Source organism: Aptenodytes forsteri, unplaced genomic scaffold (genome assembly GCF_000699145.1).
Source record: "Aptenodytes forsteri isolate BGI_AS27 unplaced genomic scaffold, ASM69914v1 Scaffold118, whole genome shotgun sequence".
Classification (NCBI taxonomy): Eukaryota; Metazoa; Chordata; class Aves; order Sphenisciformes; family Spheniscidae; genus Aptenodytes; species Aptenodytes forsteri.
The window spans coordinates 1105292-1121034 of NW_008795859.1; the positions used below are offsets into that span (position 1 = coordinate 1105292).

At 51.1% G+C, this 15743-nt stretch overlaps 1 protein-coding gene across 2 annotated transcripts; it reads right to left on the reverse strand.

The window, feature by feature from the left end:
- Window positions 1-330: 330 nt before the first annotated feature.
- Window positions 331-15595, reverse strand: ACAD10 (acyl-CoA dehydrogenase family member 10). Of its 2 annotated transcripts, XM_009283870.2 has the most exons (15): window positions 14949-15595; window positions 14283-14431; window positions 13262-13456; window positions 11688-11846; window positions 10741-10900; window positions 10154-10295; window positions 9292-9360; window positions 8299-8480; window positions 7316-7466; window positions 5923-6068; window positions 4908-5081; window positions 3637-3992; window positions 1404-1472; window positions 1241-1310; window positions 1027-1111 (listed from the first exon to the last, which is right to left on the reverse strand). In XM_009283870.2, exons 1-14 carry the CDS (start codon window positions 15112-15114, stop codon window positions 1281-1283), a joined length of 2148 nt encoding a protein of 715 aa, XP_009282145.1. In that variant the 5' UTR covers window positions 15115-15595; the 3' UTR covers window positions 1027-1111; window positions 1241-1280. The 2 variants fall into 2 exon arrangements, with proteins under 2 accessions (XP_009282143.1, XP_009282145.1); XM_009283868.2 differs by lacking the exon at window positions 1241-1310 and having other exon boundaries at window positions 331-1111.
- Window positions 15596-15743: the final 148 nt, after the last annotated feature.

The following is a 15743-nucleotide window of genomic DNA, read 5'->3' on the forward strand; positions in this document are numbered from 1 at the left end:
GGAAATCATCCCAACTGTCTGGACTGGGCAGATACAGGCTCAGACACAGGGTCCCTCCCCCTTCCACAGCAGAGCCAAGTGCCTGAGGTTGAGGTAGAATTTCACCCTGGAACCTGGGAGAAACCAAAGCTCAGGTTACAAGGCTTCCCTACAGCCCTATGGTCCTGGTGTTGAGCAGCCAGGAGGGCTGCCCCAGGGCTCCTCCGCAGCACCCCTTGTGCCCCTGAGAGCAGGGATGTGGTGGTGACCCTGGGCAGATGGATGTGGCCTTGTGAAAGTGGGCTGCAAGGCTGCGCCTGTGCTTGGAGAAGCTGGAGAAGAATTCAAAGAAGTGTGCCCATCACTTTAATATTGAATTAATACTAGACTATGCATAAAGAACCCAGGAATTACCGCAATTGTTCCCACAGTTCTCTCCTTGCTGCTGGTCTCTGTGGAGCACCGAAAGCCCCCATTGATCCAGTCCACATCCTCCCTGATCCCCAAAGAAACCCAGAGAGATCCACTGCAGTCATGGGACCATGGAGTCCTCCCAGTTCCTCCCAGCTCCAGGGCCAGGCACTGCCTCAGCTCCGGAGTCTCCCCTGAAGCCAGGAGTCCTCAAGGACCTGATTCAGTTCCCCCCACTACTGACTGGAGTCCTTCTAGAGTCTGCAGGTAGCTGGAGGTGTTCTGCTGAAGGAGGAGAGACACCCTGCTCCATCCTCTTTATTCCCAAAACCAAGTCTTGCACCCCCACCTGGTTGTTCCTGACCAGCTCTCCCCCCTGCAAGGCTGGTATTGACTGCCTGCAGCCTTGTGATCCGGGGATGGATTTGCCCCATACCTATTGAGCCTGGCAATAAAGGCATGGAGCCCAGATACGAGATAACAGCAAACACCACTGAAATTCAGAAGCTCCCAGGCTGCTGTTAGCATGACCTCTCCCATGCCAGAGTGGCTGATTTAGTCTCACGTCCGAAGCTCCCCAGTGCTGCAGCTAGTGGCTCAGCTCTGGTTTGGAGAGCGCTGTCCTGTGAACCATGCGGGATCCTCGGCCAGACGTGGAGCTCAGGTCTGAGTGAAGCACCAGGCTGGGGTCTGCACTGCTGAGATGCTCTGCTCCAGAGACCTGTGTGAGAGTGAGATCAAAGCCCACGCAGGGCAAGTAAGGAGCTGTAGGACCAGGGAAGCATGGCAGCAAATACCCCGGCCCCTTCCAAATGCCCTGGGGAACACAGTGCTGGGCAAATGTCCTCACCTGGGATCCCACAATAGACAGGACAGATCACCCCTCGTGCTCACAGGCCCCAGACTGCAATGCCTCGTTCCTGGTGTGGAGGAGGCCCCAGGAGGGAGGTGTCCCTGTGTTGCTTTATTTGGGCCAGAGAAGGGTCAAGTGTTAGGCACATGTGTCTGCTCACCTGGCTGTCCTGATCCATGGCCCATACAGTCATCGTCAGAGCCACTGCTTTGGTCCTGGCACTCTCTGCCTGATGGAAGAGGACGAGACACATTATATCCTCCTACATCCCCCAGGGGTGCTGGCCCCTTCCAATAGCCAGTCCTGGCTCCCTCCCAGGCACAACGCTGGGAGTGCAGCTGTGTGCCCAGTGCTTTGGCCAGACGCACTTACGCTCGCTCTGAGAGAAACTGAGCTTTGCTCTGCAACCTTGGAGAGGATCTCCCCGGAGAACTGAGGGGACAGGCAGCCTTCAGGACCAGTGTGCAAAGTCCACTGGCTCCCCATGCGGGATGTGGCAGGATCAGCCGAGACACTGCCCTGTTGAGCCAAAAGCGCCTCAGCCAAGGGCATCTCGCTGCCAAGCTCTCTGGGATGAACCTCCACCCCTGCAGTGCCAGCTGGCATGAGGCAGGCTTGCCCTTTCCCTTGGCCCTTGCTCAGCTTATGAGCGCTGCAACAGTCCCAGGCCAGGACTAACTGGGCTGTTTAACACTCCACTGCATTATCTTTCTGCCGTGGGCAGCAAGAGTCCTGTGGGATGGACAAGGGAGATGGCAGGGATGAGGGGGCTCTCTGGTCCCCCAGACAAGGAGCAGTGTCTCTACCACAAGCCCAAGGCATGGAGTAGAGAGAGCGTGGCAGTCCTGATGTTTGGAGACTTAGCGACTCTTTCCCAGCTCTGAAGATGAGTGTTTGAAAGAAGGGCTAGGAGATCTGCTCATCTCAGCACTTCCAAATTCCCCAGAGCTGCTGCTTCCCCTCCTTTTCCACCTTCTCAGGGGATCAGCTGCTAAGCACCCTGAAATGCTGGGGTTTGCTGGTTTCTGCCAGAGCACAAGGAAATGCTTCTGAAGGGCTGAACAACAGATGGGATTTTTTTTTTTTTTTTTTTTTTTTTTTTTTTTTTTTTTTTTTTTTTTTTTTTTTTTTTTTTTTTTTTTTTTTTTTTTTTTTTTTTTTTTTTTTTTTTTTTTTTTTTTGGCAGCTAAAAGGCGGTTAAGCTAAAAGGCGGTTAAGTAACCCACTAGAATTTGATAATGTCACTAGAATACATTAAGAATATAATCTCGGTAGCAACCCAAAGATAGGGATGTTTGCTTTCATGACACACTCTGTGAATGATTACTTATGACACCACTCCCGGCAAATCTGTTTGTGTGCAACACCAGCCAGCCCAGAGCCACAGGCACACTGAGCCACACGGTGGCCACCAGCAGCACTGGGAAGTGGAAGCACAGAGAAACCAGACAGTTTGCAGAGCCCGGGCAGGGGACCCAGGTGTCCTGATACCTGCGTATTGACCTGACCTGCCTTGCACTGGCAGAAGGAAGAGATGTGTAATTAAAACTCCACAGTTCGAGACCTGATGCTACTCCCATCTCTGCCACTGATCCGCCACATGAGCATGGGCAAGTCACTTTGGTAGCTGGTTTCTGCTTCCTCACCACCATACCAGGAATGACCAATGTCCCTCCATTTTGAGGGTTCAGGGCTGCAGCAGCACCCGCTCTGTGCAGGAGAGCCCAGGACGGTGGCAGGGCCAAACTTCAAGTGGCATCTCAGAGCCTGCACTGCTGATCACACTCGGCTTATCACTGGGCAGGCGACTGCTGACGGGGACGTCTGCAGGGACAGTCCCTGCCAGGGACAGCAGGATAAGAGAACACAAAGGAGGAAATGAAGCTGTGGAGGTGCAAGCAGCTCCCTGCTCTACCTGAGAGACCTCCCAAGGAAGCACCGAGAGGGACTCTTACAAAGAGAATTAACTTAGCCTTTCCCACACAGAGGCAGCAGCGAGGCTCCAGAGCCCTGCCAGGGAAAGGGAATGAGCAAGTGCTGGACTGGCAGGTGTTGAAAAGCCCAAGCCCAGCCAAGCTCTGGGGACTCCACCAGCATTGGTGGCAGGACCTTGGTGGAGCAACACCAGCAGTTACAGCTAGGCTGGCATTAATCTGCTCATCTTGGAAGGGAGTGCCAGCTTCCGAAATTGCTGTTTCCCAGAATATGAACTCTGTTACGTGAACGTAGCCAGCAATGGGAATCCAACCCCCTTTCTCCAAGCCATTGGACTCTACAAGTGCCAAGTGTCTGATGTGATCAGGAAAGCAAGGATACTCAGAGGCATGCCACAATCCCCCACCCTGGTGCAGGTGCAGCAAAGCAAAGCTACTTTAGGGAGGAAGATGTCTCACCTTCAGTTCTAGAAGAGGACGTGGAGTCCATCTGGGCTGGGAAATCAGAAAACTCCACTGGACATCCATGATCCTTTCCAGCTTGCAGCAAAAACCCTGGGCCATCCCCAACAGGCTGGTGGGGGGAGTGACCAGGGGGACTTTGGGTACAGGAGCTGCCCCAGGACATGGCCAGGTACCATAGCTCCTGCTGAGGATTGGCCCTCGCCTGGCCCAGGTGCTGTAACGTCGTGCGAGAGACTTTGTGGTGGGGAGGCTGTCAAACACACGGAATCCTTCTTTTATGGCAAACTCCCAAGCCAGGTCAGCCACAAACTCTGCATCCTCCGGGCTACTTTCACCTGGGGCTGGCCTCCCTGAGGACAAGAGAAGAAGAGGACATCTTTGTTTGAAAGAGCCCATGTTACGTAGTCACATCCCAAACAACACCATGTGCCCTTGTCTGGGCCAGCCCAGCAGGACTCGAGAAGGAATACGAACTCGAAGGAATATGAAAATAACATCTTGTTTTTCTCTGATAAAGACTCCCAGGCCAGACCTGATGTATGCAGATAAACAGCACTGAGAGTTCACACCTCCTCCCTGCGAGTCTCTCTTTGAAGGTGGTATTTAGTTTGAAGGTCTGAGAGCTCCACCTGTAGGACATGGCTCTGAGCTCTGAACTGTGGCCTCTGCTCAGTTCTCCCATGAAAGAAAGTCATCACAGAGCGACCTCCGGTCAGCACAAAGAGCAAACAGGAACAGACCAGACCTTGCATCCAGCAAAAAGCAGCCGCTGGGGAAATGCCCTGTGTGTGCTCCCCTTTGGCCTTTTTTTCTGTTTGCAGGACACAACCTGACTACACAACAGAGCCTGCCTGAGAGGTTGTAGCAGCCTCATACCCTCTGCTGAAGCAGAGAGGGAGCTCTGTGCTTTACAGGACACTCTATTTGCATCCCTCTTGTCTACATGCAGCAATGACTCGCTGCACGATTACTCCCAGGTCACTCATCTCCAGAGTGAAACAAGATCTCTCATTTTGATCCCTTATTTCCCACAGGAGCTCTATGCTGAAAGCACAAGACTGCCAGACATGCCACGCTTTGCTGTAGCACCTGGAATTTCAGAGCTCTCAGGATTCACAGCCAGAAGTGCCTGAACCCCGCAGCACGTGCTGCCAGTCTGACCTCCCCCGGTTCAGTGTGAGAGCTCTCCCCACACCGGCGCTCGTGTGTCTGTGCTCTGGCTGGAGACCCGTGCAGAACAGGGCCAGCGTGGCTGGGTTCCTCACCTGCCAGAGAGCGTTTGTAGTGTCCCTGCAGCATTGCAGCCAGTCGGAAAAAGGCAAAGGCCATGTAGAAATTCCAGTTCTCGGGGTGCTCCACTCCCATGTGGCCACAGTACATCTGGGAATACTCCTCTGCCGTGGGGACTCCCAGGTGCCCCAAATCACACTTCCTCAAGCCTGGAAGACGTGAAGAGGCAACAGTGAAGCAGCAGACAGTGAGGAGCTCAGAGCTTTCTAGGGATGCCATGAGGCTTGTGGCAGAGCCATGCAGCTGTGGAGCAGCGGAGACACCTGCACCCATCCAACACCCGCACTGCTGCCATGCTGTTTCCGTACGTAACAATGGGGGTTTGGCACCAACCCACGTAGGTGAAATGCATATGGGGCAGTTTTCTTCATTGGGGTGAGATTGTGGAAGCAGTGACTGATGGATCTTCCTCCTAAACAATGATTTTCCTCCCTGGTTACCCCTATACTGTTCTTTTTAACAAGTGTATAACTTTGTGGACAAACCCCTTCTGGGCTGGCCTGGTTCACAGCTTTCCCACCCAAAAGAGTTCCCCAGCTTTACAGCTGAAGTGAGAGGGAAAATAATCCAAACTAATTTTTAAACACAGTTTTGCAAGCTGTGAAACAGGGTCCTCCTCTCTGGGGCCATCCCAGACATGACTGCTAACAAAGGTCCATGTGCATGAACAGGGTGACAGTACCAACCAGGATAGAGAGCACATGGCAGAGTATCTGCCAAATGGGTGGCAGATACGAGACAAACTGGGGATAGGGTGACCATGGCACAGTGATTACTGCACATGCATAACAATGTGTCCGCCCTGGAGGCACGCAGGGTTCTTCAGGGAGGGGAGAAAGGGCAGAGCAGCGAATATGGTACGAGACCCACAGCCCTTTCCAACCGCAATGAGCCCAACTGTCAGCTGAGCTCTCTGGGCAGGAGCTAATCTGTTTCTGAACTCTGGTTCCTCTCTCCGTGTGTCAAATGTGACTTTGCCCATCTCTGTACCTCTCAATGCATTAAAGTGAGGTGGCAGGAAGTAGGCCATACAGTTATTCGCCAAATCAGAGATGGGATCTCCTAGAGTTGAAAGCTTCCAGCCAAGGACAGCAAGGACTTCTGGCCTGTCTGGATGAAAGACCAGGTTGTCCATCCTGTATCAGAGGGAAAAAGAGATCAGAAAAGTCTCAACAGGGGGAAAATATCCCAGTGCTCAGCAGCAGTAGGTGCTTCTCAGTGCTCTTCACTCTCTACAAAAATTGCTGAATCCTTTGGGAGGCTGCACAAGTGAAAGATTAATTTCTGCAAGCATAAATCGGGGGGGACGGAGATTACTCAGTAGTGAACTCCCTGGTTAACGATGAACTGAACATTTGAAGAATGAAACCAAGTTATTCGGGGCCTCAGATCATTAGCAGCTGTTACAGGACAGGCTGGCCAAAAAGTGAAGCAGGGAAGTCACTGTCCAGGGGGATCTTCTGGTCATTTCAAAGGCACACAATAACTCCAGGCCCTGCATTGTCATGTGCTGTAGATTATGCGTAGTACAGCCTTCAACAGTTTGAGCCCCAGGAGAGGGCAGCAGCCTACTGAGGAGGAAACAGAGAGGGCAGCCATCCTGCCAGGGTGCAGAGAGCTCACCAGCTTCCAGTCACACAGGAACTGTGTGCGCTAAACCTTGCGGGAAGGAGCCTTGGCCCAGAATTGGCACACGCCTACGCTACAGCCTCACATCCCTGGCAGTCAGGGTCTGACAACACAGATGTAGATCTCAGCATGCCTCACCTCTGTCCCCAGCCACCACGCTCCTGCATGACTTCACCTGTAACACTGGCAGGTTTTGCCATACATCCTGCAGCATCTCACCAGCCACCCAAACTCTTGAAGCACCAAATATCATTAGCAACATGCTCCAGGACCGACTTCTGAGTATTGCAGAAACAATTGATGATCCCCTAGTGTTAGACCAGTGTTTGCAGTGGTTGGGCGAAGAAACTGAAACACCGATTGAGGCAGCAAGATTGGAATCGGACATCAAGAGTCCAGGCTTTCAGTTCCTGCCCCAGTTTCCCTGCTCTCAAACGAGCACTGCTTTAAAACTGCCACAGATCAGTAGGCAGATAAACACTGGGGAAAATATGAGAGCTCTGGGTGCAAGAAAGCACCAGTCAGAGCTCCTGGGATATGTTTCTCATGACAGATGCGAAGTGTTTGTGGCCCTCTAGGTCTCATTTCCTGGGGTATGCTGAACATGACCCAGAACCCAGCTTTCAGACTGCTCTGAAGCTGCTGCACCAGCCCCACTCAGCACCTCTTTGGAGTTTGCATATTGCTTTACACTCTTTCTCCCTCTCTACCACCTGGGATGTGCTCCAGGGCAGTGCTGTCAGCCAAGCAGTACCTGAAATCACCGTGCACAACTGTCGTCTTCTGAGATTCAGGAAAATGCAGAGGCAGCCACTCAATGAGTCTCTCCATGGCTGGGATAACGTGAGTTTCCATAGCTCGATACTGCTTTGTCCAGGTCTTAACTTGCTGCTGAATGTAATTACCTGTAAAAAGGGAACGAAGGCTCTCAGGGAAAGGGACAGGCACAAAGAGGCTTCAAAAGAGATGCATAAAAGATGCATGAAGAAAAAGTCAAACAGCCAAGCAGATCTCAGTCCAGCATCCTGCGATAAGCTCCAAGAGTTTAATTGTGATTTCCCGGGGTCTCATACATTCTTAACTGGGCACTGGATTTGATATTCTGGTGGAAATAATCAGACCCTGGACAAAAATGTAACTTCTCCACCAACTCCAAGAAGCTGAGATAGCCCTGCAGAGAGACTGGAGGAGCTGAGGAAGTTTGGTCAGAGGTGGCAGCACACAGGTTACTCCTGCACCCACGGGGCAGCTCTTGCTCATGGGACACAGGTTACTCCTGCACCCACTCCTTGCTCATGGAAGGAAGCTCTGGGGACTACTAACAGGAAACACAGACACCTGGAGGATAAAGCACCCTCCCACCACGCCGGGGGATTCAGACACCCTGCTGCTCATCTTCGCTTTCCCCCCTGCCCCCAAGTTTGGCCCAACTCCTATACCCAAGCCTATCCCTTGAAACGCTGATACACAGGAGAAGAAAACAGTGATAGAGGACACATAGCCTGGTGCAGCTCTTGCTCATGGAAGGAAGCTCTGGGGACTACTAACAGGAAACACAGACCTGGAGGATCTAAAGCACCCTCCCACCACGCCGGGGGATTCAGACACCCTGCTGCTCATCTTCGCTTTCCCAACTGCCCCCAAGTTTGGCCCAACTCCTATACCCAAGCCTGTCCCTTGAAACGCTGATACACAGGAGAAGAAAACAGTGATAGAGGACACATAGCCTTCTCTCACCGTGCTCCCCGAGGTCCTCCAGTTTGGCTGCTCTGAGGTCTATGCTGTGGATCTTGGAGAGGACTTGACTCATGGCAGCATAAATAGCCCTCCGCTGGCTAGGCTGCAGCGCAGGCAGGGAGACGTCGCTGTAGACACGGCCAGCACAGTGCTCCATCAGGTAGAAAGGTGTGCCAAAGGTGCTGGGGAAGCAAGGTGGAACCGGCGGGTCTGAGGTTAATCCTGCTACCTACCACCCCTCAAAACTCACCTGCACCTTGAACGTGCCCCCAGGCCTCACCTGCATGGCGAGGTGAAGAGCGGCCTCAACAGCACTTGAGCACTCACGCCCAGCTGTGGCCCGGGCTCAAGCCCAACTCAGGCTGCCAGCCTGTAGCACACAGCTGTGGCATGACCAGCCCCGTTCCCTCCAGCCCCAGGAAGCTGAGCTTGGGGCCAGGCTACAGCACCAACCACCTCCCTGCCTCCCCTGCAGTGAGCTCTGGAGCTGGGCTGTCAGACTGCACGCAAACATCACGAACGGTGGACACACATTTAACTGCAGTGCAGAGACTTTATTACTGCAGCCAGCAGAGATCTGAGCGTAGCTGTGCTGACTGCAGGCTAGACAGGGTTTCCTGGTTGCAGACTTGCTGCTATCGCGGCTGAAGACCTTGGGGCAAGGCTGAGGACTGGCAGTTAGAAAAATCACCTCCTTATTGGAAACCTGAGAATACTGAGTCAACAGGAAGCCCTACAACATTGTTCTATAGCAGCTTTTTGAAGGAAGACAGCATTTTGATTAATTGCTAAAATAAGGACACACCTAAAACAAGCCAAATAAAAGTGTTGCTGTCCTTTGAACTTCTAGAGGCTCCTCTAGCTCGAGACTGGGCAAACACTAATTAGACCAGTGCACTTTGTGAGGTCTGGCTCCTTCTCTCCTCTCCTCGTCTTTGGGGGAATCTGGCTGAAGTTGTCAAGCACAGAGTGAAAGCTGAGGGACAAGATTACCTTCTGTCCTCGCAGAGAGCAAGTACAGTGGGAACAGGAACACCAGCCTCAGAGAGTGCCTTCAGTACCCTGCCAGGGCGAGTGAGAGAGCCATGTCAGCACAGAAAGGCATTAGGGAATCGATACTAGAACTGTATTGTTGCTAGGCAGATGCACAATACAAAAAAGAGCCCTGTGCTCGGTTTTAAACACACTAAAACAGCATGGCTGGGGGTAGGGGAAAGAAGCACACCAAAATCTTTGTATGGCCCAGAGCCCTGAGACACTGAAAAACCAAGGGGAGATCACAACTGCTGCCCCACAAGCGTCCTGCTGCTCTGCTGCTGAGGCAGAGATCGCTGGCACAGTGAACTGGTTTGCAGCATGACCCCTCCAGCATGGGGCTAGCCCTTCGCTCACCTCCTCACTGCTCAGTTGCAGTGTTGTGCTGCAATCTCTCTCCCACCCAAGGTGCCAGACCCAACAGTGAGATCCTGCGTCTCCTGACATGTGCTGGGAGAGCTGTGGTGTGCTCCGTGGGTTGGAAAGATTGGCAGTGCAGGCGTGGGGAGGGTGCTTTTCACAGGCACAGGGTCCTAACTGCACGCTCACCACCAGCTGCAAGGCGGTAGCACAGCCTTGTATCTCAATCCAAGACGGCTCACGCTATCTGTAGCAAACGGATAGATCCCACACTGGGATACGGAGCTGTGCAAAGTGCAGGGGAGGACAATGTGGGAGGCAGGTGTGTGAACTGTGTGTGTGATGTGGAACAGCCAAGCCAAGGCTGGAATACAGCACTGTCCCTAGGACGGGGTTGTCTGGGATCTCCTACAAGAGTCTTCCCTGGTCAGCTGGCATGAGGACCGCAGCTCCTTCTCACCTGTGTTCCCTTCTGACAGCAGGGCCTGAGGGATGCAGGCTGTCAGAAGGCTCCTTCTTCAGCACTAGCAAGCGATCTCCAAATTTGACGTAATAGGTCCGGGTAGACTGCCCGTGGCCAAACTGCCGTAACACCAGTGGGCCTGAAGAGTTGAGAGCAGAAGGTCAGCAGACAGAAGCATGAGCTGGGATTATTTCTCGCCACTTCTCCAGCTTTTACTTCCCCTTCCTGTGCCTGGGTCTGAGATCTCATTTGCAGCAATCAGGAACCTACGCTTTGCTCCTGTGTCCCAAATCCCTGCGGAGCATGGCAATTGCTCACAGATGGCTCGCGGGCCAGGAATATTCCTGGCACCTCTTTGGCAACTTGTGCTCAACCCCTCCCAAATGAGGAAGTCCTAAAATGTTGTTTCCCATTTCTGGGAAACAGTGACGGATCACTGAAACCTGAATGGCTGCAACGTTTACTTGGAGATTAGGAGCCTTTCATTAATACTATTTTTCAATCCATCTGTCGTATGATGAAAAGAGCCAATGGCTCCAGAATATGCGAGTTTTCAGGCTGAAGAGCAAAAAGCACTGCGATACCTGTTGCCTGGTCACTGAGAACATTTTCAAGGTACTTTTGCAGATGATCTTTTGGGATTTCCATGCTTGGTCTCACTGAACGAGTATATGGAACAAACCCTTGCAAAGGAAAACCCAGATGGGTTTCCAGCTCTTTGAGTGCTACTTCTGGATCATCGACCTGAAAGGAGGGAAGGAGAAACAGTGGGTGATAGTTAGAAGATAAAATTGCCTGGGAAAGAAAGAGCTCTGCACACTTGTGATGCATTTATCCGTGAGTCCAACAGCACCGATCCACTAAGACACACAGGAATTCACTGGCCAGTCCCTGCCAGCACAGAGTGCCATTACCAATACTCGCTGAGCCTCCCGCCTTGGTCTCTGTCCCGGAGATGTACCTGTTACTGTGGCATAGGCACTGTGAGCTTCGGCTGGGCTAAGAGCTGGAATTCCCTGTGCGCAGCCCATGGGAGCAGAGTTCACTCTTCCCACCAGTCCCATGCTTGTCCTTCCCCCTCACCAAAGTAAAACCCCTGTGCTCACTATCTTCAAAGCCTGGGATTTAACCAGTCAGTCCCCAGCTGACAGATCCATGAAGCCTCAGAGCTTCTAGAAATTTATTAAATATGTCTTATTTTCTCACATCAGATGGATGTGGTTGTCTCAACCATACAGTTAGGGCTGTTTCTCTAACGGGGAACTGAGGTCCATAAAGGAGAAGTGACTTCTCCGAGGTTACACTGCCTGTAGGGTTTAGAGCTGTGAATGAAACAGGCCAGTGGAGACTTTGCCAGTAATCCTCCCCTTCAACCCCACCATACCCTGTAGGAATAAGGACAGGCTGAAACAAAAGGCTTGGCAACACGAGTCTGCCACAGCCATTGAAAAACCTGAGCCATCCAAGTCAAACACAGCTTCTGGACTTAGAAACCATACCCAAAGCCTGCCCTGGTTGCATTGCTTTGTACCTTCACCGTTTTAATGCCAAGCTGGGCTGCTGCTTTTAGGTTCTGGGTGCTGTTGTCGAGGAAGATGGTTTCCTGGGGCTGAACGCCCAAGCGCTCCAAGCACAACTTGTAGATACAAGGATCTGGCTTGCGCATTCCTTCCCGATAAGATTCAACCATCTATGGCAACAACAAATGGATTATGCATGAGCCTACTGTGACCACAAACATCTGTGCAGTGTTGGAAATGGAGGATGGGAGGGTGGAAAAAGAGACTGACAGTCTAAGTAACATGTGAAATAAAGGACACGAGGAATGGAGGGCTGACAGAGCTGGATAGGACGCGATTCAAGTGACTGCGTGGGTGCCAATTGCTTGGCTGTGGCTCTGTCAACTCAAATAAGCTAAACTGGCTCAGCCAGTCCTTGGATGGAAGATATCCAACGAGATGTCACGATGTGGGAGACTCATCGGATGTCCCAGACTGTGCTGAACCAATTGCTCAATGCAATATTTCACCCCTGCACTGATAGACACTCTAGGAATAGAAATGAATCTATTAGATAGACATAAAAGCCAATCCTAATGGAAATCCACATTCAATTTTTTTTTTTTTTTACTAATTACTGTGCAGTGCTGTTGCCTGCTGTTACAGAAGAGCCACGCTGCATGAGTGATGACACCGGATAGGCCATGGTTATTAGAGTGCTTTGAAACAGTCTGGGATGAAAGGTACTACAGAGCGTCACAACAGAGCATCACTCCACTAAGAGAACTTCATAGGCACTGGTGTCACTAGTATAATGCACAGAAAGCCGAGTCGATAATGACATAATGTTGACAAAAGGACTTTAAACAGTCCCAGGCTTTAAATGTATCACTACGACTCTTCTTTGGATATTTTGTTGTCTCAATCAAGGCTATAAAACAAACTTAAGTCATGAATAAACTCCTGAAATTCAAAGATGTGAGTTGGGGAACACAAAAAAGCAAATTTTCTGTCATGCTGAGGCGAGTCCTCCCAGCTGCCTGTTAAAGTGAAGCCACTCGAACCAACCTCGAGGTTCACGGCTAATCTTCTGCTTCATCTTTGCAAAAGCGAAGCGTGCTGGGAGAGGGGTCTCTGCCTGCTCATCAGCTCAGACAGATCGGCATGTTGGGGTAGTGGGATTTTTCTGATATGGGGGATGCTATTCAATTCTTTGGGATTAAACAAGCTTTAAAAGAGTAAGGACTAAATATAAAGCAAGCAGGGGCACTGGGTAATAACATTTATTTCTTGTATAGTGTTCCACTTCTAAGTCCTTTATCAACATCGCTAGCTATGCCTGTTACCCCTGTTACACGTATACTTGTGGTTGCGTGGGCATTTTGCAATGAATTGCACAAGTGCCTGCCACTCACTCAGACCCTCTTCAAGGCCCAGTCACTACAACGGATTATGCCCGGGCACATTTTCACAGACTGTTACATTTATGTCTACTAATACGTGCTGCTGGTTGCCGTTCATTTGGTACCTGCATGTAAAGAATTTCAGTTGCAGCTTTCTATAGACCTAGCTACAGAAACGCGTTTTGGAATCCATCCAGGCTTACCACATCAAAGTGCTTTCGGTCTAGGGGCAGAAAGCTCCCTCCATTCAGCAGACAGAAGCTGTTGCTTAGAAGAGCCGTCTTAAGACCTTCTGCACGGATACACTGTACTGCTTCTGCCATTATGGGGAGCTGTTTTATCATCTCATTTCTGATTAAGTCCGAGAGAAAAGAGTCCACTGGAACACAGACATTTGCCTAAGAAACCAGAGAAACACCCCACCCCCCCCCAGGAATGATAATTAGCCATAAATGGTTTTTAAGCAGGGAGGAAAATAAGAGGTAGGTTGCCTGATCATCTTATCTTGCTGTCCTACTTCCTTTGGCAGCAGAAGGCAGTCAGTGAATCTCCCAGCTAAATTGCTCAGACCAAATAAACAAGCGTTCTCACATTACTAGTTCTACAGAAGCAGCAGCAGAGATAAAGGGCTGATCTGGGGAAAGAGAAATGCACTAGGACTGTGCCTGCCATGGAGTCAAGGCAGGTTAGAGATAAATATTGCTTTACCATTCAGCAGGCAGGAAAGGAATCTGCGTCTTAGACTGAGCTGTTTCACAAAGACTTTATTCAAGAGAGGATTCTTGCACTGTGCTCCTGGAGCTGTGGCGGAGGGGCTTCTACTGATCTTAAGAACCCTTGCTGGAGACCATGGCCTCCATCCATTGAGTGTGCCCATGTGCGAACTAGCAACAAAAGCCTTTTAGCTGATCTCTGACTCTCTGACTTCTCATCTTGGCTGATCCTAGAGGTGTCTCGAAATAAAAAAAGTTATGAAATATGCAGGAAGAAGCTGGTGGAAGTGAAGGCAAATTCAGCTGACCATCCTGCCTGGGTACCAGAATGATGATGGCGGTGATAAGTCTGCCCTGATCAGACAGCAATGCTTCCTAGATGGTAAATCCAGACCCTTCCGTCAAAGGATTTCTTTTAAAAGCTCCTCTTTCCTCACTGAACCACCACATCGCAGGATCCCGTTTCCCTGCAGACAGGAAGCAAAAAGGGAGGAGGGGGGAGTTGGCTTACAATCTCAAAGCACTGCTGTCCCAATTCCTGCAAAAACTCCACAGTCGTCAGCTCTCCTCTTGTGTACTTCAGAGAGGGACTATTTTCCCCTCCAGAGCGTATAGCTTGCTGGATGGTGCCGGCTGGAATACAATTCTGGGCCTCCCAGTCTACATAGAGAAAAGTAAGAAAGCCAGGAGAGAGCACATATGGCATCATTAGAACAGGGAAATTAGCTTGAAATCCCTCTGAAGTCTGATACATCGACCAGCACTCATGAGAACCGACGTGCTGGACTGGGGTAATTTACCCAGACACAGAGAGAAGTTTGAGCATTCCCCCAACTGAAGCACCTCACCTCTATTTTCGGTGCGGTACCCTTGGGGTGAAAACACAGAGTTCTTAAGCTGTCCTGAAGGACTGTACCAACGTTGGGTGGTATCAGCCGGTGTCATTACAGGACAGTTTCATTACCAGATGGGTTCAGGCCCTGATCTGGAGCTGTCCACGCGGTTGCCGGTTGCTGTCAGTTCTAGTACTTCTGATGGCACAACAGGGTACCATTGTCGTCATCGCAAGTTCTTGAATATCTTACCAGAACCAGAGGCGGCTGACAGGGACACCTGAAATTTATTTTCCCTCCATGCATAGAAACAACAGGAGCAAATGAGAAATGAGAATACACACCCGCGGCTGTCTTGCAAGGGGACGGGAGGAGCACTCCACTCGCGTCAAAGATCACGGCTTTGTAATGGCACCATCCAGATCGCCTCCGCCGGATTAACCCCTGCGGGTGCTGCCGGATCCCGGCACAGAGCAGGTAAGGGGCGCGGGCAATGCTCCTCAGGTACATGCTGTGGAAAATTCGCAACTGGCCCGTGTCGACTGAGGAGAGAGGCTAGGACGCAAAGTATAGAACTACAAGGGTAAATAGTTATTTGCACCCATGAAGTCTCCCAGCCAAATTGGGGCACCTGAATGTGGTTTTACGCAGGGTCCTTATACCCTTCAAATGATCAGGTACCACACAATTTGACTAATCACTAACACCCACACTCCCGATTACTAATCGTAGCAAAGACTTTGCAAAGCGACTATATTTTTGCAACATTCTTGTTGCTTGTCTATTGATCCAGATGTCCCTGGAGCGAGCCTTGCTATAGTTATTTTTCTATGACCCAGACGATGCTGAGAGGGTTTCAAAGACGTGGTAGAGGGGCTATAGGATGCCGGCGTTATCTTGATTAACCAGGGGTATCCTTTATCCTTCACGGACAGCTCTAAGCCATGAAGCAAAGTCCTTATTTCCAGGGCTGGGCTGCCCTTTAGTTTCTTTTACTTAAGCAGGAACCATACCAACGCCTGGCACGGCCCAGAGCTGCAAGATACCAGCGTGGTGGGTGTGAGGGGAAAGGAAGAAAGGGGGTTTTAATTTTAGGGGGGGGGGGGGGGGGTTCGGCCTGAGGGGGTGGGGGCCGCGCC

Coding starts and splice junctions, on each gene's coding strand:
- ACAD10 (XM_009283868.2), bottom strand. CDS start 15,114: ATGTACCTGAGGAGCATTGCCCGCGCCCCTTACCTGCTCTGTGCCGGG. Junction 10,296..10,740: donor TCTCAGTGACCAGGCAACAG/GTATCGCAGTGC, acceptor TCAACTCTTCAG/GCCCACTGGTGTTACGGCAG. Junction 8,481..9,291: donor GCTCTCTGCGAGGACAGAAG/GTAATCTTGTCC, acceptor TTGCTTCCCCAG/CACCTTTGGCACACCTTTCT.